General features: G+C 37.8%; 1 protein-coding gene and 1 non-coding gene across 2 annotated transcripts in view; one reads left to right on the top strand and one right to left on the bottom strand.

Annotated features, from left to right (window-relative positions):
* CFAP70 (cilia and flagella associated protein 70) overlaps positions 1-24,709 on the bottom strand; it is a 116,977-nt gene that overhangs the window by 14,913 nt on the left and 77,355 nt on the right. The window contains exons 16-25 of the mRNA XM_053586138.1: positions 24,455-24,586; positions 20,564-20,689; positions 19,233-19,366; positions 18,996-19,111; positions 18,588-18,812; positions 5,537-5,695; positions 4,838-4,953; positions 3,258-3,410; positions 2,596-2,757; positions 953-1,042 (exon numbers count right to left, since the gene is read on the bottom strand). Coding sequence (XP_053442113.1) covers positions 953-1,042; positions 2,596-2,757; positions 3,258-3,410; positions 4,838-4,953; positions 5,537-5,695; positions 18,588-18,812; positions 18,996-19,111; positions 19,233-19,366; positions 20,564-20,689; positions 24,455-24,586 — 1,413 coding nt within the window. The remainder of the gene's footprint in view (positions 1-952; positions 1,043-2,595; positions 2,758-3,257; positions 3,411-4,837; positions 4,954-5,536; positions 5,696-18,587; positions 18,813-18,995; positions 19,112-19,232; positions 19,367-20,563; positions 20,690-24,454; positions 24,587-24,709) is intronic.
* On the top strand, positions 7,566-7,669 carry LOC128582798 (U6 spliceosomal RNA). The gene has a single exon (XR_008379238.1). It is a non-coding gene; the product is annotated as a U6 spliceosomal RNA (small nuclear RNA).

Here is a 24,709-nt window from a genome sequence, read left to right as displayed (position 1 = left end):
GGAGTTTGAGGTTGCTGTGAGCTTGGCTGATGCCATAGCATGCTAGCCTGGCCAACAGAGTGAGACTGTCGCAAAAAAATAAAAATTCTAAGTAGAGGAATTTGGAGCCATGCCTAGCAGGTTTTCAACTTATAGCCCCTTCCTCCTCCTTCGCTCTACAGCAGTCTCATCAGGCCATATGTAAATAACGGAGTTCCAGGTACTAGGATTGGAAATCCACAAGAACTCCCATCATGTGTACATCATTCAGTGAGTAGTTTCTCTACACACAGTGTAGATACACAGTGTCAGATACATTTTTAGATTTTTTAAATTTACATTGTGCATTCCTTTCTTCTCCATGGAAATCCTTAGTAAAAAGAGAAAAATTTACATGATCCAAAGAAAAAGCAAAGTATGTAAACATCCCTTTCTTGAAGTTAAAATCTGATTTGCTTGTCAAAATAGTATTATCTAGAAAGCTTTCTTTCCTCTAATATCAGTTATTATTAGCCCTATCCTGAGCAATCAATACAGTATTGCTTGCTCGAGGGTGTTCTATTTTCTTCTATTTCCCAGGCTAAAATGCAGTGGCATCATTATAGCTCACTGCAACTTCATGGTCTCAAGTGATTGTCCTGCCTCTATCACCTGAGTTGCTGGGAATACAGGTGCATGCCACCATGCCTAGCTAATTTTTCTTTCTTTGTTTCTTTTTTGTAGAGGCAGATCTCGTGATCTTGCTGTTTCCCAGGTTGGTCTTGAACTCCTGACCTCAAACAATCTTTGTGTCTCAGCCTCCCAAAGTGCTAGATGTGAGCCATCATGCCTGGCCTGAATAACAAATTTTTATTCGAACAGGCTTCTTTGGTTGCCATCTCACTGTCATCAAAAACCCCCAGGGATGCTGGAAGACTAAGAAATCAAGGTCAGCTGTATGCACAGGCCAAATCTCAAGCCTTCTTCCTCTTACCCGATAACAGGCAATTCCCAGTCCTAGCCAGGTAAGGCATGAAGGTGATCTCTTACAAGCTTGTAGGTAGGTTTTCTTTGCCTTTTCATACTGTAAAAAGAAAGCACAAGTAAGCTACTGTTCTAGATTCTTCAAACACAGTATTGCCAGGATGATCATGGGACCTCTGATAGTTGCACTCCAGAACAATCTGAGTCCTTAGATTTTTTTTTTTTTAGAGACAGAGTCTCACTTTATTGCCCTCAGTAAAGTACTGTGGCATCATAGCTCACAGCAACCTCCAACTCCTGGGCTTAGGCAATTCTCTTGCCTCAGCCTCCTGAGTAGCTGGGTGGACTACAGGCACCTGCCACAATGCCCGGCTATTTTTTGTTGCAGTTTGGCTGGGGCCAAGTTCGAACCCACCACCCTCCGTATATGGGGCCAGCACCCTACTCACTGAGCCACAGGTGCCGCCCACAAAAAAAAAAAAAAAAACTTTCAAAAGAAAGTCTTGTGTCTCCAGCCTGAGCAGGGCTTGCATAGTGGATGCTTAGGTCAGCAGCACTTTGAACGATACAGCTTGCAATGACATCAGAAAGAAAACTTTTCCTTATTTACATCATTGTAGTGGGAGAGAGATTTCTCTCAAGCCTATGTGAGCCTTCCTACTTACAGTATAAGGCACTGTAACTTCTTATTGCTGTTGTTGTTGTTATATTAAATAAAAAGAGAAATCAGGTGTTCTGAGGGGAAAAAATGGAATAAATTCACAACAAAAGTAGACAGTTAAAGGTCTTTGGTGGAATATTGATAATTACTATAGTGAGATGGTAGGTCCATGGTAGTTCATTCTTCTATGTCTACTTTGTATGTATTTGAGATTTTCTATAAAAGAAAGTTTTTTAAGGCTCTGGCATATTTCCCAAAATATGGGGAGGTATTGCTTTTATAGCCAGGTCCAGAGTGCTCTATGGAATGAGGTAAGCCTCAGTTAGATTAAATATAACCCTTTGTGTTGAGGAGGAAGTTTGGAGAAGACCTCTTTAAGCCCATGACACTTTGTTAGTTAAGTCAAACTAAGAATTTTTGAACTACTGAAAATAAAGTTTTTACTACTGCTGATAAAATAAAATTTTAGTTAAAATAGTAGCTAAAATAAGATTTACTAAGTACTTAATAACTCTTTATTAGTATAATGATTATGCATAAAACCACAGACTTTTTTTTTTTTTTTTGGACACAGGGTCTCACTCTGTCACCCTGGGTAGAGTGATATGGTTTCATAGCTCACAGCAACTTCAAACTCTTGAGCTCAAGTGATCCTCTTGTCTCAGTCTCCCGAGTAGCTGGGACTGCAAGCATGCACCACTACACCCAGCTAGTTTTTTCTGTTTTTAGGAGAGATGGGGTCTTCAGACTGGTCTCAAACTCCTGAGCTTAAGCAGCCTTAACCTCGGCCTCCCAAAGTCTCTAAACCACAGACTCTTCATGTTAGACTGCCTGGGTCTGATATTAGGCCAGTCACTTTACCTTTGGATGTAAAAGTGTCCTTCTCATATTACCACTTTTAGTCCACACAGATACATGTGAATGCTTGAACTATAATAAGCTTCCAAAGCATGGCTTGATTTGCACGTTACTGCCCATTCTTTACCCCTTACCTCTTTCTCTTCCAGATAAATAAGCCCCAGTCTCAGGAAGATGAAGTGCATCTCAGAAGCATCCACTACAAAACTAATGGTTCGCTCATAGCATGCCTTGGCCTCAGCATGATTTCCACTTAGAAAATAGAGATGGCCCTTCACACCCCACACATTAGGGTTCTGAGAAAGTGAGGAACAAGTAGTACATGGGTTAAGATGGTATTTAAAAATGCCTTAATGACCTCTGTTTAACATTTAAATTTAGATTAAATCCATTTTCTCTTTCTAATAGCACTTAGTAGCAAGACAACCATTTAATTGCACTGGGAAATATTTTTCTAGGTCTGCCCTCTCATTTCTTTCTTACATTCTTCAACACTATTTTGCCTTTTGGGTAAATATTTTAAAATTTTCAAGCCTAACTATGATAGTGTTCACGATGAGAAAATAAAAGAAATTTAGAAAACCTAAAATAGATAAATACCTATCTGCTAAAAACTGTCCTTATCCTTTTCTCTGCCCTTTGCTTAGGAAAAACAAATGGAATAAATGAGTTTTCTGACAGCTAAAGACCCCCACTGTTGGTCACCATAAATCTACCAGGAATGTGGCATCATCACCGGTAATAAAGGCTGCTTGCCCCTTCTCCAGACTCAAGAGGCTCTAGAAAAAGTCATTACCAGGTAGTCCATCTGGGCTGCTTGTTGAAGGTATTCCTCTGCCTTCTCAAAGTCCTTCTTGAGAAGGTGTGTCTGGGCCAGCACCAAGTAATACTCACAGCTGGGACCTCCTTGAGGACATAACAGCTCATGGGCAAGTACCCTCTGCACATACTGCAAGGAAAATCAGACTATAAGGAGCATGTAAAGGGCTACATTGTGTCAGTCCCATAGCTTTCAAAGTTGAAGGATTCTGTTTCGGATAATAAATAATAAGGAATATATTACAGAGTCAAATGATTATCCTTAACTTCAAAAGGTTAGGGGTGAATTACAAACGTTCAGTGTTTCATGGTCCCATTACTAGCTATTCACTTAGTTACCAAATGAAGACATTTCCAACTGAATAATCTGCAATATCTCACAATTCTAGTCTTGCTGGTTATTATGCAGCAAAGGCACATCAACCATCCTATTTACGTGAGGTATTATTTCCAGACAGCTATCATTATAAGGATACTTACAAATAAGGCAAAACTTCCTTTCTAAAATTCTAGACCTGGGATATTGGGAACATAAAGGTCTATTTGTGATGCACCTCCAAATACTCATTATGTTTACTAGTTTTGTACTTTGGGCCAGTCTTTGTTTCACCTACACATTTGACAAAGTCAGATGTACTTGTGAAGCTGAGGGGAAATCATTCTTCTTTACCCTGTTTCCATTTCAGTCTCTAATACAGAAACTTGCACCCACACTTATGCCTTCTTAGGAAAACACTAGTAGGGGCTACAGCTCCTGCAGTCCACTAACAAAGTGACATCAGGCAACATATGACTTAGAATGTGTCTTTGCTTGTGTCCTGTGGGGAGCAGACTTGAAGTGAGGTCTTTTGATGCCATTTGCAGAAACTAGTTCATGTTTGACTGTTCTTTCCATTGGGCTTAAGGTGTGCTCTTTTTTTTTTTTTTTCTGAGTCTCACTCTGTCACCATGGGTAGAGTGAGTACCATAGCGTCATCCTAGCTCACAGCAACCTCAAACTCCTGGGTTTGAGGGATCCTCTTGCCTCAGTTTTTCTATTATTTTTTTTTTATTTTTTTTTATTTTTAATTTCAGTGTGCTTGTTCATTCTTCTTTGTTCTAAGTACTCCTTTTTTGTTGATTTTCTTCTTTCTCCTGCAGTGCTGGCTGTTTTTGATGTTGTTGGTAGAGACGGGGTCTTACTCTGGCTGACTGCTGCTCATATGGGTTTTGAACCCCTGAGCTCAGGCAATCCACCCGCCTCGGCCTCCCACAGCGCTGGGACTACAGGCGTGAGCCACCACGCCCGGCCCAGTTTTTCTATTTTTAATAGACATAGAGTCTTACTGTTTCTCAAGTTGTCTTGAACTCCTGAGCTCAAGCAATCTGCCCATCACAGCCTCCCAGAGTGCTAGGATTATAGGCATGAGACACTGCACAGGGCCCAAAGTGTGCTCTTAAGAGCATATTTGATTTCTACTTCGTATGTTATCTAAACTTGCAAAGATAGCATTATGGATAGAATAAACAGTTCACTAAAGTCTTCCCATATACTTGCCCTTTCCCAAATATTCTGACCTGCACAGCATTAACTTTCATCAAGAAACGTATGGTCTCCATGAAGATAGTGGTAGGAGGTTGGGAATAATGGACGGGAGGCAGAAAAGATGATGAATCTCGACATTTTGATGCTGCTGAAAATATTATATTAAAAGGATAGGTTAGATATAATAGGGAAAAAAATCAGAAGTTCTAACACACTAAGACAGCAGGTAGAGTATTCTGACCTAATACATGAGAGAGATCATAAACTAGAAAGCAGTAGACTGCTCTCTAGCAATGATCTCCAAAGAGAAGAACTTAAACATTCTCAGGGTGACGCTACTGGTGGTTCCAAAAGCAAGGCACAACTAAATACAAGGTCTTTAAAAAAATACTCAGATCTCCTTGACAGTGAAACATCACTGTAAAGATTTAAAAAATGAAGAATTATCAGTAAATCATGGGTCTGTAGTTGGTTACTTCTGCATATAAAATGTGTAAATATAAAATGCTTGTGTATTCAGAGAATTACACCACTGAGTTTGGATTTCAGAGCCTCACCTAATATGAAAGAACTTAGGCAATATTACAGATAAACTAATCAACTTCAAACAAGTCCAGATTGCAACTTTTAAAATTATGTAAGAGTTTTCATCCTTATCTAGTTTGGTTATGGCCCTATTCCAAGTGAAAATATATATTTTTTCCCAAGCAAGAGCCTGTATTTCTGGTTACCTTTTTTCTCTGGTATCTCCTTGAGAAACATGTTAGATGTTTTTTGGCCCATGGTTGGCTCCTGAGATTGTGTAGTCAAAAGGTGTTCTCGTGAATCAGATTGAAGTTTAGAGGATTCTTCAAGAAATTCATCTAGAATGGATGATGTAATTCCCGGTCCTAAATAGATTAAATTTTAGTGAAAAAAACTTTCCTACATTGGGTATTAAAAGGTTATTACAGGATCTTTGACAAGGTACCATAATCTGCTAAAGCTCTTAAACATGACATGCTGCTTCTCAAATAAATGTTTGATGAATAAAAACAAAAAGTAATGGCAGGCAGGAAATGATCAATGATAGCTATCCTTCAAATCTGAAGAGGTCACTTTCAGCTAAAGCAAAAATACAGCTTTGAAAAACAGGTAGGAATGGGCTTGGCGCCTGTGGCTCAAGTGGCTAAGATGCCAGCCACATACACCTGAGCTGGTGGGTTCAAATCCAGCCCAGGCCCACCAAACAACAATGATGGCTGCAACCAAAAAAAAAAAAAATAGCTGGGCATTGTGGCAGGTGCTTGTAGTCCCACCTACTTGGGAGGCAGAGGCAGGAGACTTGTTTGAGGCCAGGAGTTGGAGGTTGCTTGCTGTGAGCTGTGATGCCACAGTGCTCTACACAGGGTGACAGCTTGAGACTCTGTCTCAAAAAAAAAAGAAAGAAAGAAAGAAAAACAGGTAGGAATGGATAGGTAGAAAGAGGGAGAGGTATTCAGGGCTGGGAGGACACCATTGGCAAAAGCTTGGAAGTAGTGAGCTAATTATTTTAATGGGTATTGGCAATTTCATAGGGAAAATTTAAAGAAAGGTAGGTTGAGCCTAGATATTTGAATATTTGATACTTGAATCCCATGATTTTTCTCTTACAGACAAAAGGAGAGAGAAAGTACATTGCATAGTTTTAAGCAGAAAAATTAGAGGATTAAAGTGATATTGTATGAAGATTATTTTAGCAGTGCTGTCTAACAAGGAGAAAAAATTGGGGACACAAATAGGTCTGTTATTGCTACAACAAAGTGGATATTTGGAAAATCTAAAGGGAAGATGCAATGAGCATTTTAAAAGAGAACCAACTGGTCTGGGGAATTAACCTGATAGGGATGAGGGAAAGCTCAAGAAAGGAAGGAAGGGGAAAATGACTTTATAATGATGTAGAGTCAATTTGGGAGATAAAGAGTTGAGTTTATTAGCGGAAAAATCCAACTGCTGAGTTGTGGAGGGAAGTCAGGGTTAAAGATAGAAATCTGAGAGTTATGAGGAGTGAAATGGAAACTGTGCCAGGAGGTGAGCTCTTAGTAAGACAGGATTACTGGGAAATGATTATATCTTATGACTGTAACCAGAAATGGAAGCCAGCAAAGGAAACCAAAGGTGTTGGCGAAATCCTAGATGGAATTCAGGAAGGAGGGAGTTGTCAAATATTGCAAACTGATCATTAAGAAGTAATTGATGATCTTAATGGGAAAAAATAATATTCAACTTTTTCAGGTATAATTTACATATAGTAGTGTCCCCTTTTAAGTATACAATAGTTCAGTCCATTTTAAACATGTATACACTTGTGTAATCTCTATTACCATCAAGATAATAAACATTACTGATGTGCCAAAAAAACTCCCTTGTGCTCTTCTGTGGATAATCCCCCAAGCTCCAGCCCAAGGCAACCATTTATGTGCTTTCTGTTCATATAAATTTGTTTTGCTTTTTCTATAATTTCATTTAATGGAATCATATAGTAATCTTTTGAAGCTGGCTTATCCACTTTACATAATGTTTTTGAGATTCATCCACGTAATATGTATCAGGAATTTTTTCCTTTTTAGTGCTGAGTGTCTTTTCAATTGTGTGGATATATGAAGATTTATTTTCTATTCACCTATCAAGACAGTTGAGTCATTTCCAGTTTTTGCCTGGTATAAATAAATCTGTTATGAATATTTGGATATAAATCTTTGAAAGGATATGTTTCCATTTCTCTTGGGTAAATACCTGGGAGTGAAACTGCTGACATGTGTATGTATATTTAACTAAAATTGGGATGATTAGCATGACCCCTGAACAAGGATGACACACAAATCCATGAAGCGTTCCATATTTTTTACACATTTAACAAAATACCATGTGTAGTCCATAAATGTGTATCAATAAAAAATAAGAAAAATAAGCTAGGTGCAGGTGGCTCACAATCCTAAAACTCTGTGAGGCCAAAGAGGAAGGATCATTTGAGGTCAGGAGTTCAAGACCAGCCTGAGCAAGAGCATGACCTTGTCTCTACTAAAAATAGAAAACTTAGCTGGGCATGATGGCACATGTCTGTGGTCCCAGCTACTCATGAGGCTGAGCCAGGAAGATTGCTTGAGCCCAGGAGTTTGAGGTTGCAGTGAGCTATAATGATGCCACAGCACTCAAGCCTCAAGCTGCAGGGCAACAGAACAAGACCTTATCTCAAAAAAGAAATAAATAAACTTTAAAAATGTGTTACCTTCTCAAGTGGTTGCACCATTTGCATTCTAACCAACAATGTTTGAGAATTCTAGTTACTCCACATCCTTGCTATAACTTGGTATTATCAATCTTTGTAGCTATTCCAGTGATAAATTATACTGATTTTCAAATGTGAAACCAAACTTACAACCCTGCTTGCATATATTATTTCTGTTCTTTTTTTTTTTGAGACAGGGTTTCACTGTTGGCCAGGCTGGAGTGCAGTGGGATGATCACAGTTCACTGCAAGCTTGAACTCAAGTGATCCTCCTGCCTCAGCCTTCCAAGTATCTGGGACTACAGATGCATGCATCATGCCTGGCTAATTTTTAATTTTTTTTTTTAGAAACAGGATCTTTCTGTATTGCTCAGGCTTTGGCTTCACGTGATCTACCACCTCAGCTTCTCAAATTGCTGGGATTACAGATGTGAGCCACCATGCCTAGCCAATATTTTATGAATGTTGCTGAAATTAATTGGCAATACTTGTTAAGAATTATTATGTCTACATTCATGAAAGTCATTGGTAAGTGCTCTTCTTGAGATGGCTTTGTCTGATTTTGATATTAGGGTGATTACTGTTCTTAATTATGAGTTTGGAAGTGTTTCCCTTTTCCACTCTTCCCTGAACATAAAATAGGATTGAAATTATTTCTTCATTGATTGTGTGATAGTATTCACCAATAAAGCCTTTTTGGGTCTGGAGTCTTCTTTGTGAGAGGTTGTAATTACTCATTTAACTTCCTTAGGAGATTTAGGACTGTTCAGATTTTTTCTTTCTTCCTGAGTAAGCTTTGTTAGTTTATGTCTGTCAAGGTGTTTGTACATTTAATCTAAGTTATTAAATTCGTTGGCATTAAGTTTTCAATATTAATAATTCCCCCTTTAATCTTTTTAACATCTATAAGATTTGCAATGATGTCCTCTCTTTCATTCCTGATATTAGTAATAAGTATCTTCTTTCTTTTCCTGATCAATTTTTTTTCCTAGAAGTGAAATAGGAAAGAAAGATTTATCAATTTCAGCTAGGAGTGGTGACTCATGACTATAATCCTAGCACATTGGGAGGCCAAGGCCAGTAGATCGCCTGAGCTCACAAGTTGGAGACCAGCCTGAGCTAGAGCAAGACCCGCATCTCTAAAAATAGCCAGGCGTTATGGGGAGTGCCTGTAGTCTCAGCTCCTTGGGAGGCTAAGAAGAGAATTGCTTGAGCCAAGAGTTTGAGGTTGATATGAGCTGTGGCTCCAGGGCCCTCTACGGAGAGCAACAAGTAAGACTCTGTCTCAAAAAAATATAAAAAAAATCAATCAAGTTCATCAATCCTTTGAAAAAATAAGCTATTGATCTCATTGATTGTCTCTATTTGCCTGTTTTCTATTTTACTGATTTCTATTCTGATCTATTATTTCTTTCCTTTTACTTACTTTGGGTTTAATTTGATTTTCCTTTTTTAGCCTCTTAACGTAGATTCTTAGATAATTGATTTTAGATCTTTCTTATTTTCTATTATAAGCATTTAAAGCTATAAACTTCCCTCTAGGAACTAATTTAGCTCATCCCACCAAATTATTCTATAATTTTCTTTGTGATTTCTTCTTTGACATATGGGTTATTTTGAGGTGTATTTTCAAGTAATTTCCAAATACTTGAAGTTTTCCTGGGTTTCCAGTGGCTCTCAGTGCTGTGTGGAGCCTGGTTTGTGTTGATTGCTACTTTCCATGATGTAAATTCTCCTACTGTAGCCAATTTAAAGCTACCCATGTCATGTTAGCGAATGCAGAGTTGGGAAGAGATACACAATAGCATATGATTATATAGTATTTCCACATAGGAATACAATTAGAAGACATAAATAACCTCAACAGCATAGGTAATAATAAAATGTGATAAATTAATAATAAAGAAGTAAGTTTTTAATATTGCCTTTGAAAGTTATCTTCAGTTTACATGGAGACTTACATTCTGAGACTTCACAAAAATACTTTTTTTTTTTTTTTTTGATACAAAGTCTTGCTGTGTTGCCCAGGCTAGAGAGCAGTGGTATCATCATAGCTCAATGCAACCTTCAATTCCTGGGCTCGAGGGATCCTCCTACCTCAGCCTCCTGAGTAGCTAGAATTTCAGACATGCACCACCATGCCCGGCTGATTTTTCTATTTTGGGGGGGAGACAGGGTCTTGCTCTTCCTCAGGCTGGTCTCAAACTCCTCAAACAACTCCTCCTACCTAGGCTTCCCAAAGTGCTAGCATTAAAGGCGTGAGCCATTGCCAAGCCCATATAAATACTCTTAATTGCTACACATAGGGATTTTTTTTTAGCTTTTTATTTTGAAACAATTACAGACTCAGAGGAAGTTGAAAATATAGTACATAAACTCCCATGTACCCTTCACCAGCTTCCTTTCAATGGTGATAACTTACACAACTACAGCATAGTATCAAAACTAGGAAACTTGATATTGGTAGAAGACTGTCAACTAGACTATAGATCTTACTCTGTTTTTACCAGTTGTTACATGTACTCATTTGTGTCTGTTTCTGCATAGTTATGAACAATTTTATTCCATTTGTAGATTTGTGTAACCATCATCATAATCAAGATATACAACTGTTCCATTGCACAAAGGATTCCCTTATGCTTTCCCTTTAGAGTCCCTGTCCCATGGCAACCACTAATCTATTCTCTGCTAATAGTGTTTTGTCATTTCAAGAACGTTATATTGCCGGGCACGGTGGCTCACGCCTGTAATCCTAGCACTCTGGGAGGCCAAGGTGGGTGGATTGCCTGAGCTCACAGGTTTGAGATCAGCCTAAGAGGGAGATCCCATCTCTAAAAAAATAGCCATATGTTGTGGCGGGCGCCTGTAGTCCCAGGTACTTGGGAGGCTGAGGCAAGAGAATCGCTTGACCCCAAGAGTTTGAGGTTGCTGTGAGCTATGATGTCATAGCACTCTACTGAGGGTAACAAAATAAGACTCTGTGTCAAAAAAAAATAATAATAATGTTATATAAATAAAACTTTGATATTAGCTTTTTGCACTAAGCATAATGACCTTGAGATCCATCCTGGTTTTATCTGTATCAATAGTTCATTCCTTGTCATTGCTAAGTATTATTCTATTATGTAGATATATGAGGTGTTTATCACACATTGAAGGACATTTCAGTTGTTTTCAGTTTTTTGCAATTACAAACACAGCTGCTACAGATATTTGTGTACAAGTCTTTTTGTGAACATAAGGTTTCATTTCTACAGGATAAATGCCTAAGAGTGTGAATGCTAGGATGTATGGCAATGCATGTTCAGTTTTATAAAAAACTTCCAAATTATTTTCCAAAGTGGGTATACCATTTGTATATTTCCACCAGCAATGTACGAAGTCATCTAGCTTCTCTGCATCTTTGCCAGAATTTGGTATTATCAATATTTTTTATTTTAGCTACTGTAGTATGTGTTCAGTGATAATTTCATTTTGATGTAGACAAATGGTCATTGAAGCTGGTCATTCAAATGGTCATTGAAGCTCTAATGGTCATTGAAGCTGAACATTTTTTCATGTCCTTATTTGCTATCCGTATCACCTCTTCAGAGGCATATTTGTTCAAGTTTTTGCTTATTTTCCAATTGGATTATTTCCTTGCTCTTAAGTTTTCTTTCTGGATCAAGTCTGTAAGTGAATATGTAATTTACAACAATTTTCTTCCAGTCTATACCTTTTTATTCCTTTTTCTTTTTTTTTTTTTTGTAGAGACAGAGTCTCACTGTACTGCCCTTGGGTAGAGTGCTGTGGCGTCACACGGCTCACAGCAACCTCTTAACTCTTGGGCTTACGCGATTCTCTTGCCTCAGCCTCCTGAGCAGCTGGGACTACAGGCACCCGCCACAACGCCCGGCTATTTTTTGGTTGCAGTTTGGCCGGGGGTGGGTCCGAACCCGCCACCCTCGGCACATGGGGCCGGCGCCCTACTCACTGAGCCACAGGCACCGCCCCTTTATTCCTTTTTCTTAATGGGGTCTTTCAAAGAGAACATTTTTAAATTTAATCAACTCCATTTTATTAATTTTTTTCTTTTGGGGATTGTGCTGTTACATTCAACTCTGAGAACTCTTCACCTAACCCTAGGTCATGAATATTTTCTTATACATATTTTCTAAAAGCTTCATAGTTTTACATATCACATCTGGGTTTATAATCCATTTGAGTTAATTTTTGTATAATGCTTGAGATTTAGATTAGCATTCTTTTTTTTTTTTTTTTGGAATATAGATATCCAATTGTCCAGATGGTCATCTGTTGAAAAGACTATCCTTTCTCCAATGAAGTGGAATACACATTTGTAAAAAAAGCAGTTGGTCATAACTTGTATGGGTTTATTTCTGGTTTCTATTCTGTTCCACTGATGTACATTTTACATCTTTATCTATTTGCCAATACCCCACTTTATTACTGTAAGTATATACAGTATTTGCCCCCAGAATCTGAATGCCCCACAACTTGAACAACTTGGAATTTGAACAAAAAATTCGAGCAAATTTTGCCTGAAATCTGAATGCTGCTTTGGAATCTGAACACCTACCAAGCACATTGTTTGTATGTTTTTATGCACACGTTTCCCCAGTGCTTGGGCAACCCATGCACTTTGTGGTTCAGTTTGTTGTCTGAAGCTGTAGCAAAAGGATCTCATGTGATTTTTGCTGCTAATTTCATGCTTTTATGCCTTTTTTTTTTTTTTAGATAATAACAACTAAGAATATTCACCAGGGTCTAAAAGAGTAGTGAGGAAGATAAGAGGAAAGCTGTTAGAGCTACAATTGAAGTTAAGAAAGACCTTATTGCTAAGCATGGAAGTGGTACACTTCTGGCTGATCTCGCTATCAGGAAGCCAAAATTGACTGGACAATTTTGAAAAATAAAGAAGCTATTAAAGCAACTGATATAGTGAAAGGGGTTATGACACTGCCCTCTATGAGATGGAAAAATATGGAAGACATGGAAAAACTCTTAATCTGGATAAATGAAAAACAGCTAGCTGGTGCTGGATTTCTGAGACAATAATTTGTAAGAGGCTTGGCGCCTGTAGCTCAAGTGGCTAAAGTGCCAGCCACATACACCAGAGCTGGTGGGTTTGAGTCCAGCCCGGGCCTGCCAAACAGGACAACTACGACCACAAAAAGAAAAAAAAAAAAAATAGCCGGGCGTTGTGGTGGGAGCCTGTTCCCAGCTACTTGGGAGGCTGAGGCAAGAGACTCGCTTAAGCCCAGGAGTTGGAGGTTACTGTAAGCTGTGATGCCACGGGACTCTACCCAGGGCGACAGCTTGAGGCTCTGTCTCAAAATAAATAAATAAATAAATAAATAATAGTTTGTGAGAAAGCCAAGGTCCTCCAGGATGATTTAGAGTGAAAGGCATGACTGATACTAGTGCTCAAAAGGAGTTTAAAGCCAGTAGGTGGTTGGACAACTTTAAGGACTGGGATGCATAGTGTTGTTATGCATGGAGAGGCTGCCAGTTCTAATTCAGAAGCAGCGGAAAAGTTTGTAAAGAAGTTTAAGGAGTTTGTGAACAGTGAGGGGTATTTTCCAAACAAGTGTTCAACTGTGATGAAACAGGCCTTTATATTTTATTTTTAATTGTATTAATTTACATTTTTATTCAATTATTATTTGTTAATATTTTACCTTAAAATCCGGTGTATTTACTGTTTTTGTTTTGTTTTGTTTTTTTAAGACGGAGTCTCACTTTGTCGCCCTTGGTAGAGTGCTATGGTGCCATAGCTCACGGCAACCTCAAACTCTCGGGCTCAAGTGATTCTTTTGCCTCAGCCTCTCAAGTTGCTGGCACTACAGGCGCCCACCATAACACCTGGCTATTTTTAGGGATGAGGTCTGGCTCTGGTTCAGGCTGGTCTCAAACCCGTGAGCTCAGGCAATCCACCCACCTTGGCCTCCCAGAGTGCTAGGATTACAAGCGTGAGCCACTGCACCTGGCCCCAGTGTATTTACTGCTAAAATCATTTTGAAAATTTGTGCTTGTGGGACTTAGGAACAGATTAATCCAGTTTCCATTATTTTTAAAGGGAAAAATTGTCTTGGAACTTGAACAATTTGGAACTTGAATGGGGTTCTGGATTCCAAGGTATCACTCTAACAGGTCTTAAGTAGGCAGTGTGATTCCTCCAAATACCAGGGATACCCACAAAATATATATACGTTTTAAGAGATCTTATTGGAAAGAAAATCAATCATTCCCCAAAAGTATATGCAGTGCAGGTAAAACGAATGTACGTAGCATGTCTAGGTACACTTGACCAGTAATGGTACCTTCAATTCAACTTCAAAATGTAATGCATAGATAACATGGCTTAAAATGTCTACCGTTTGAGGAGGACCCTTTGTATATTTTTCTCAAAATTGTTTTGGCTATTCTAATATCTTTGCCTTTCCACATATAAATATTAAAATTAGCTTTCTTACATATAGAAAAACTCCTGACTTGGATTTTTTTTTTAGTTTTATTTTTCTCCTGACTTGGCTTTTTTTTTTTTGCTTCTCCCAACTGGGATTATTTTTTTCTTTCTTTTTGTTTTGAGACAGAGTCTCACTATGTCGCCCTTGGTAGAGTGCCGTGGTGTCACAGCTCACAGCAACTTCAAACTCTTAGGTTTAAGTGATTCTCTCACCCCAGCCTCCCAAGGATCTGGGACTACAGGCGCCTGACACAATGCCCAGCTATTTTTTGTTGCAGTTGTTACTGTTTAGCTGACCTGGGCTGGGTTCGAACCCACCAGCCTGGGTGTATGTGGCTGGTGCCCTACCCACCAAGCTACGGGCACTACTCTTTTTTTTTTTTTTAGACAGAATCTCACTCTGTTGCCCTGGGTAGTGGTGGTGTCATAGCTCACAGCAGTCTCAAACTCTTGGGCTCAGGTGTTCCTCTTGCCTCAGCCTCCGGAGTAGCTATAGCCACCTGGCTCAATGTGGGGCTAGTTTTTCTACTTTTTTTAGTAGAGACGGAGTCTCCCTCTTGCTCAGGCTGGTCTCCAAGTCCTAAGCTCAGAAAATCCACCCACCTCAACCTCTCAAAGTGCTAGTATCATAGGTGTAAGCCACCACATCTGGCCCTGACTTGGATTTTGATTTGAATTTGTGTTAAACAATGGATCAGTTTGGGGATAATGGATATCTTTACTATGTTGAGTTTTCCAAATTATAAACACAGTATCTCTCTCCACTTATTTAGGTAGTCTTTCATCAGCATTTTATAGTTTTCAGCATAAAGATCTTATACATACTTTGTTGGATTCATACATAAGTAGTTCATTTGAGGAGTCATTACACTTGGCATTGTTTTTTAATTTGGGTTTCCAATTCTTCACTGCTAGAATAGAAAAATATGATTGATTTTTGTGTGTTTATCTTGTATCTGGTTATCTTTCTATGCTTACTAGTTCTAGAAAGTATTTTTTGTAGATCATCAGAATTTTCTACATAGACAATCATATTATCTGCAAATAAGTACAGTTTTATTTCTTCCTTCCTAAAATGGTATGCTTTGAATTTCCTTTCATGCCTTATTGCATTGGATAAAAGTTCCAGCATGAATGGGTAACAGCAGATATTCTTGCTTTGTTCCCCATTTTAGGAGAAAACTATTCAGGCTTTCATCATGAAGTATGATGTTAACTATAGTTTTTCCTAAATGTTCTTTATCGGGCTGAAGAAGTTTTCCCTCTATTTCAACTTTATTGAGTTTTTATTAGTAAGTGAGTGTTGTATTTTACCAAATGTTTTTTCTGCCTCAGTTGATGTGATCATGTGATTTTCATTCTTCAGATTGTTTATACAGCAGAATCTACTGATTAGTTTTCAAATACTGAACAAGTCTTATGTGGCTGCAATAAGTCCCTCTGGGTCATGGTCTGTAATTATTTTTGGATATTGCTGAATTCTATTTACTAATGTTTTGTTTGTCTATGTTTATGAGGTATATAGGGTTATAGTTTTCTTTCTGTGATGCATTTGGTTTTGGTATCAGGGTAACATGAGCTTCATAAAATGAATCAGGAAGTGTTCCTTTCTCGTCTTCTAGAAGGCATTGTGTAGAATCTGGGTTAAAATGTTGGGTAGAAGTCTCTACTAAAGCCTCTTGGGCCTGAAGATTTCTTTTTCAGAAGGTTTTAAACTCTAAATTCAATTTCATTCATTGGTATGGGACTATCTAGGTTATCCATCTCACCTTACGTGGGTTTTAGTAGGTTATAGTTTTGCAAGGAATTGCTTCTTTCCACCTACATTGTCAAATTTATGTGGGTAGAGTGTAATATAGTATTCCTTCATTACTCTTTTAGTGAGGTGACTATACTGATCCCTCTTTCATTCTTGATATTGGCAATTTGCATCTTCTTTCTTTGTCCATCCTTCTAGACGTTTATCAATTATATTTATCTTTTCAGAGAATGAACCTTAGGATCAGTTGTTTTTCTCTATTGTTTTTCTGTTTCAATTTCATTGAAATTTGCTCTTTATTTTGTCCTTGTTTTGGGTTTTGCTCTTCTTTTTTTTTTGAGTCAGAGTCTCAAGTTGTCACCCTGGGTAGAGTACTGTGGTGTCACAGTTCACAGCAACCTCAAACTCTTGGGTTAACCAATTCTCTTGCTTCAGCCTCCCAAGTAGCTGGGACTACAGCCTACCACAATGCCCAACTATATATTTTGTTGTTGTTGCAGTTGTCATTGTTGTTTTAGTAGGCTCGGGCTGGGTTTGAACCTGCCAGCCTCGGTGTATATGGCCAGCACCCTACCCACTGAGCTATGAGTGCAGCCAAGTTTTGCTCTTCTTTTTCTTGCTTCTTGAGGTATAAACTTAGATTACTGATTTGAAACCATTCTTCTTTCCTACGTATCAAGTCCTATAAATTTCTCTCTAATCACTGTTTTAGCTACATGGTATTGATTTTGTATTTTAATTTTCATTTAGTTCAAGATATTTTTTATTTCCCTGTTACTTCCTCTTTCACCAGAGGAATATTTATTAATATTAATCATTTCTAAGTATTTAGAGATTTTCCTGTTATCTTCTTATTGCTGATATCTAGTTTGGTTCTGTTATGGTCAGAAAACATATTTTGTATGATTTTAATTCTTTTAAATGTGTTAAGGTCTGTTTTATCACCCAACATATAGCCTGTCTGGGTAAATGTTTCATGTACATTTGAAAGGAGTGTGTATTCTGTTGTTGTTGGGTAGAGTAATCCATAAATATCAATTAGATCCCACTGGTAAATAGTGTTGTTCAATTATTCTATATTTGTTGATGTTATGTCTTTGGTTTTTATCAATTACTGAGATGGGGTGAGTATACAGATTATAAATTTGTCTGTATCTTCTTTTGGTTCTGTTACTTCTGTTTCATGTTTTGTTTTGTTTTGTTTTATGAGACAGTCTTGCTCTGTTGCCTAGGCTACGGTGCAGTGGCATCATCATAGTTCATAGCAACCTCAAACTCCAGAGCGCAAGCAATCCTTCTACGTCAGCCTCCAGAATAGCAGGGACTACAGGTGTGCTCCACTAGGCCTGGCTCATTTTTCTATATTTTTGTAGAGACAGGATCTTACCACATTACCCAGGCTGGTCTAGAACTCCTGGCTTCAAGTGATCCTCCCACCTTGGCCTCCCAAAGTGCTAGGATTACAAGTATGAGCCACTGTGCCTGGCCTGTTTCATGTATTTTAAAATACAACAACAATAATGAAAGCCACTCAGCAACACATCACCACATATTGACAAGAACACAGCTGTGAGACAATGACACAAGGTTATGAAACCTTACCAAGCTGTTTGTACAGTGCAGCCAAGGTAAGCACACAGTGGCAAGTTCACAAACTTAATTGTCATACCTTCATACAATGACAGCTCTGATGTTCACAAGAAAGTGAAGAAATTAGAACCCTGTCCATTGTTGGTAGGAATGTAAAATTATGTACCCAGCCTGTGGTGATTTTTTATGGGTATGTACTTATATCAAAACTTATCGAATTGTCCATATTAAATATGTGCAGTTTATAAAATATAAATTATACTTCAAATGTTAAAAATGTATCCACACAAAGTAATGAATAGTTTAAGAAATACACAAACGAAAGCACCCATACTAAACACATTGAAATGATTGATATCCTAAGTTGAAGGAAAAGGAGATAACAATGAAGAACAGAAGAAAAAAGGGGAGCACATGGATGAACAAACAAATTTAAAAATCACAAAAGAGGAAATTTACTCTGCTAGGTATCCCTTTTAGGAACACTTATAAAGACAGTAAATTCCCTAAGGTTCAAAAAACTGAATCTCAGCAGTAGAACCTTTAAGCGCCAATCACATTAAAGAGAAAATATTCAGAAATAAGGATTCTTTCTCAGAAGCCCTTAAATAACTCAAACTTCTTGTATGCCTTCATTGAGCAAATATTTACTGCTCCCATTCTTAAGGCCAGCAATTTCCCCAATAGCCATTCATCCTCTCCATTCCCTGGCCCTACCTGCTGTGGTTTCCGCCTTTATTGCTATTGCAGAAGAATCATTTCTGGTTCCCCAAGGGCCTAAATTGGATTCTGGTTTCCCTCCTTCTTCAATATTCTCTCCACTATCCGTGCTCTTTTGTTTTGTTACTTGTGCCTGAAACATTCGTGCCTGCAGCTGTTTGGATGCTTCGTGAAATGCCATTTCCATTCGAATATCATTGTTTTGAATTTCGTAGTATAAACCTGAGGAAAAAAAGATGTTGAAATATGACAAATTCCCCACCATCATATACTGAAGAATTATAACATTTCACTTATTTTTCTCACATCTTTACCAAGTTTAAGAACTATACGATGAGTCATGAAGAGTAGAAAGGGAAAAAGAGAATAGGAAAAAAAAATTCATATTACAGGAAAATACCATACCAAGTAAAGTCCAGGCTAAAACACTGGTTGGTTCTAAGCAAGTGGCATCTTCAAAGAAAATTTCTGCTTGCTCGTAGTTCTCCATCAAAACAGCTAGGACACCACATAGCAGCAAGCTGACCAGAGACAACCAACATGGTTAACAATATGATCCCATGCCACATTCATGAAACCAAGACAATTTCATATAGAAGCTTATCTGTTCCTACTCAATCATCATTTCCCTTCTACCTATACCTGTGGATATGACTCTGGTTAAGGGAAAGGGCTTTCTGAAAACATTCTTGTGCTTTGATGTTATCTTCAGTTAGTAGGCAGAAGGCACCATAGTCCAGCCAGTGATCAATGTTCTGTGGGTCACGGACCAACCTCTAGAAACATAAAGCAAGGTTAGTGACACTATGTCCTATTTTTTATGCCTATAACATCACACAGAACACATTCCATAAACACTAAGTTCTATGAAAGCTAATACCATAGCTCCTTTTTTGCTTACCACTGAATCCCAAATGCCTAGCACAATCACTTTTCTGGTTTTTAAAAATTGAATCATCAAGCCATTTCCTCCTATTGTCAGTATTCTGACCACCCTAAATTCATCTACAGTTTTTGGGAGTCTAAAGATTTATTTTATGGTACATCAACAATGTCTAATGATTTCTGACATTATCTTGAAATGGAAAATGTTAATATACAAATGTGGAAAAAAAGCACCTTATGATGAGTGAAAACTGCAAAATTGCTTAAAGAAATTAAAGAAGACATAAATAAATGGAAAGAAATCCTATGTTCACAGATTGGAAGACAGTATTATTGTTTCAATATTATCCAAAGCAATCTATAGATACTTGCATAAGGCAATCCCTATAGAAATCTCAGTGAAAATCCTCAAAAAGTTAAATATGGAATCATCATATGTCTCAGAAACTTTATTCTTAGGTATATAGACAAAATAATTAAAAACAAGTAGTGAAACAAATGCTTATACACAAATATTTTACAGTTTTTGAGAGTTCTTTATATTCTAGATACAAATCCTTTGTCAGATATATGTTTTCCAAATATTTTCTCCTAATCTGTACTTTTTCTTTCTCTTATGTCTTCTGAAAAGCAAAGGTTTTTAATTTTTATGAAGTTCCATCTATCACATTTTCCTTTACGCAATCATGCTTTGGCGTCAATAAGAACTCTTTAACTCCAGGTCAAGAAGATTTTTTTCCTATGTTTCTTCTAAACATTTTATAGTATTTATTTTCCATTGAAACATATGAATATTTGGAATTAATTTTTATAAAATATTTAAGGTTTTTTATAAAATATCAAGGTTTTTTGCATATGATCAATTGTTCTATAGAAAAGATTATCCTTTCTCCACTGAATTTTTTTACACCTACTCAATAATCAAATGATCTTCCTTATATAGTCCTATGTTTAGACTCTCAGTTTTATTGATCTGTATGTCTATGCTTTCACCAATCAAGTTTGATTTTAAACTATCAAAAACTACTACTTATATCCACATTTCAAAAATAATAGTAATTACAAGTACTGGGAAGATGTTTAATTACCTCCTCATAATACACTGCTGCCATTTCAAAGTTCTCATTGACTTCCGCTTCAAATGCAAAGAGTCGAAGCTGGTCACTGCTTATATAAATGGTTGAAACAGCACCTTGGACATCATCTGGCATGGTCTTGTCAATATCATGTTAAGCAGACAAAATGAAGCAAGTACAAGTAAAAAGGTTTTATAAGCATAAATCAGATGTCAGATCCAGTCATGACATCTAAAATGATATCGATATTTCTTATAGTCTTGCCAGTACCGTAAGAGCATGAGAGTGAACCAAGATAGAAATATCAAGGGTGAGAGAGAAGCTCAGGTATCTAAATACCAAAAATCTTAGCTCATGGAAGAGAGTAAAAATTGCTTATGGCAGAAATAACTCTCCTTAACCCTCCAGGCAGTCAGAGTCCCCATGCAGATCAACCCCGACCTCAAACTTTCTCTAGTGAATAGGACAAGTATTTTCATTTTTTAGGTGGTATGATATGAAAAGGTTGATAAGCACTAGCCAGGGTCTTTAACATGGAGAAATCAGGGGACTGAGGATAAAGCTTTGGAAGCCAGATCTATAGTTTTAGTAGGATGTACAAACTGATAGATCCTACAAAGGAGACAGAAGATGGAGACTTTACCTCTTTCATGTTTACATGGATGGAGCTGGAACATATTCTTCTTAGTAAAGTATCCCAAGAATGGAAGAAAAAATACCCAATGTACACAGCCCTACTATGAAACTAATTTGGGACTCTCACATGAAAGCTATAACCCAGCTACAACTTAACAATAGGGGGAAGTGGGAAAGGGGGGGGGGTAGAGGGAGGGGAATCGGTGGGATCACACCTGTGGTGCATATTACAGGGGTATTTGCGAAACTTGGTAAATGTAGAATGTAAATGTTTTGGCACAGTAACTGAGATAACACCGGAAAGGCTATGTTAACCACTGTGATAAAAATGTGTCAAATGGTATATGAAGTGAGTGTATGATGCCCCATAATCATATCATTGTATACAGTTACGATTTAATAAAAAAATTAAAAAAAAAATAAAATAAAAAAAAAAAAAAAAAAAGGAGACAGAAGGAAAGGTAGGAGAAAAACCAGAAAAAGAATATATGCTATATGCCCAGATTGAGAGACCATATTTGATGTAATTAGTAATATCCTGGCACAGAAGCTATGGCCAAGAAAGAGCCTACAAAATTATTTCATTAGAAGTAAAAATAATATCAATAACTTCAATGAGTACAGTTGCTAAAGAATGAGGAGAGTAAAGCCAAATTTGAGATGGGCCAAAGAGAGTTTCTGGTCATTTGATTCATGCTTTTGTTCTTTGTTCTTTTTAGTTTTGATGATCTTGACCTCCAAATTCCTTCAGCAACACACTTCTGTGCCCCAAACAGTAATACTTTCACTCTAATATTCCATTCCCAGAATTGACATTCCAAGCCTTCTACCTTTTTGTCAGTCCACTTAAAAATCACTCTGTGACTTTTTTTCCTCTGCTTCCAGTAAGCCCCTCACTTCCCAAGTGGATCATCCTGGACCTCATGATTACCCACTCATAATATTCTCTCACCAGCATACTTAAATCGCAGGCATCCTTGTCTTTCACCTGCACTTGTCCAGAAAACTCGCAAATTACATCAATCCTACACATGATTTCTTCATTCTTAAAACACTAGTTGGCCTGAGGGAAAACTACATAGGCACAGAGATATCTAAGCCATCACAGACTCTTATAGAATTCAGTCTTAGCTGAAGACCTTTAATACTCTTAGTAAAATCTATGTATTTGTCCTTATTTAGCAGCATATCCCATAATGCTATGCAGTATTTTAATTTTCTTCTCTTCTTCAAGCTTTTCATTGAATCCTTACTCCCTTCACTTTCAGTAAAGACCCTACTTCACAGATATAACAGAAATCATTAAGCAAGAAACCCCCACTTTTTAAATGATGATTTAATTCTACGTCTAATGTTCCTCTTTCCTCTCAGTCTCAGAGGACTTCTCTGTTTCAAGGCTGATCCTTCTATCTAAGTTCTGGTTATTTCCCAGTTGTATAACTTGGCCTTGCCATCAATTATCCCCATCTCTTTCCTCAATTTTCAACGTCTCCCACTTTGCTGTTTTTCCCAAACTTGAGGATGTGCTCAAGGCTCTTCCATGGTTAAAAGAAAATATAATGTTTTCTACATTTTATTCTTGAATTCTTAGGAGTGTTTGACAAGCTTGACCACTTTTTCTTCTTAAAATTCTTTGTCCTTGGCTTCCGCAACACCACTGTCCACTGGGTTTTTTGACTCTTTAACAATTCCATTTATCTCCTTCAACTCTTTCCCTTACTCATCCCTGAAATGTTGTTACTTCCTAGGGTTCTACTGCCAGATTTCTTCCCTCTTTACTCTTGTTTCTCCCAGGCAGTCTCATCTGTGACCACAGCACCCTTATATCCGGCTCCCCAAATCTCATCTCTAGTTCAGATCTCTCTTTTGAGCAAAACCCTACTGGAGCCAAGGTTCACAACTAAATTCAACATAACCTGCCTCCCACCAAATTTACTCATGTTATATTCATGTCCTGGTTAATGTTAATATCAAGTACTTATCACTAAGCCTTAAACTTAAGAATCTTTGACTCAGCTCAGCGCCCATAGCACAGTGGTTATGGCGCCAGCCACATGCACCGAGGGTGGTGGATTCGAACTCAGCTTGGGCCAGCTAAACAACTGCAACAAAAAAAATAGCTGGGTACTGTGGTGGATGCCTGTAGTTCCAGCCACTTGGGAGGCTGAGGCAAGAGAATCACTTAAGCCCAAGAGTTTGAGGTTGCTGTGAGCTGTGACTCCAAGGCACTCTACCAGGGGCGACATAGTGAGGCTCTGTCTCAAAACAAACAAAAAAACAATAACAACAAAAAACACCACAATGAAGGAAAGAGCAAATAGAATAGAGCAGCGGTTCTCAACCTTCCTAATGCTGTGATCCTTTAATACAGTTCCTCATGTTGCAGTGACTCCCAACCATAAAATTATTTTTGTTGCTACTTCATAACTGTAATTTTGCTACTGTTATGAATCATAATGTAAATATTTGATATGCAGGATGTATTTAGGTGACCCTTGTGAAAGGGTCGTTCGACCCCCAAAGGGGTTGTGACTCACAGGTTGAGAACCACTGGAATAGAGGCTTTGAGGAGGCATCGCCGGTTATAGACTACCAGGGGCACTCATTATTTTCCAATAAACCACAACTGAAAACATACAAAAATAAGCAAATGAATGCAAGATGTGCTCTACAAATAAAGATATAAACAGAAGGGTGGATGGAGAGCAGACTACCAGTCAAATAGAAAAGTCACTACCATTTGGCTATAATATCTGAAAGCTTATAGTTTTTCTTTGTTTTTACTATCTTGAGAGAGACTTGAGAATTGCACATATTCCCAGAATAAGTGGAATCGTATTTTCATTTCACAATTTACATAGCATGTTTTATTTTTGGCAATTTTATCATAGTTTTGAAAGTTATAAAATTTATTTTTCAAAGAAATTTTAAACGCATATCCCCTTGTTCTTCCTAAAATTAGTCTTATAGGTTAGGCAGTTTCTTATTCATCTTGGTGTTTTCAGTGTCTAACACCTAGACCAGACACTTCAATAAATATTTATTGAATAAAGGAGGAAAGGAAGCAAGGAAGGAAGGAAGGAAAAAAACCATTCATTGGTGTGGCATTAAGTTTAAGCATTATGTCATGGTAGCCGTATGGTTCAAGGGAATAAGGGAGAAAGAGCTGGACTGAGAGCTCAGAGAATGGAATTCTGGTTCTAACACATCTAGGTGTGTTCAATGTTCTAAAGAGAAAAGGAAGGGCTCTCAGCTCTTGATACCTACCTGGTTTAGGGCCACATGCATCTGATCTACTAAGAACACATAGAGCTCACTGATAAATGTCTGAAGTTCTTCCTGGCTTTCAAATGATGTTGTCCTCAAGTATTTCTCTCTCACAATCTTTACCACAGCATGCTGCAAGATATACAAACCATCCATCTCACAACAGTCTGCACCTGCTGACAACACAGGTCTCTGTAGGACTTCTGGTCCAAAATTTCAGAAGGTGATTGATTTCTCCCTTGGTGGCTGCTAGAC

The sequence above is a fragment of the Nycticebus coucang genome, chromosome 3, assembly GCF_027406575.1.
Source record: "Nycticebus coucang isolate mNycCou1 chromosome 3, mNycCou1.pri, whole genome shotgun sequence".
NCBI classification, from domain to species: domain Eukaryota; kingdom Metazoa; phylum Chordata; class Mammalia; order Primates; family Lorisidae; genus Nycticebus; species Nycticebus coucang.
This window is presented reverse-complemented; position numbering and strand designations above follow the sequence as displayed.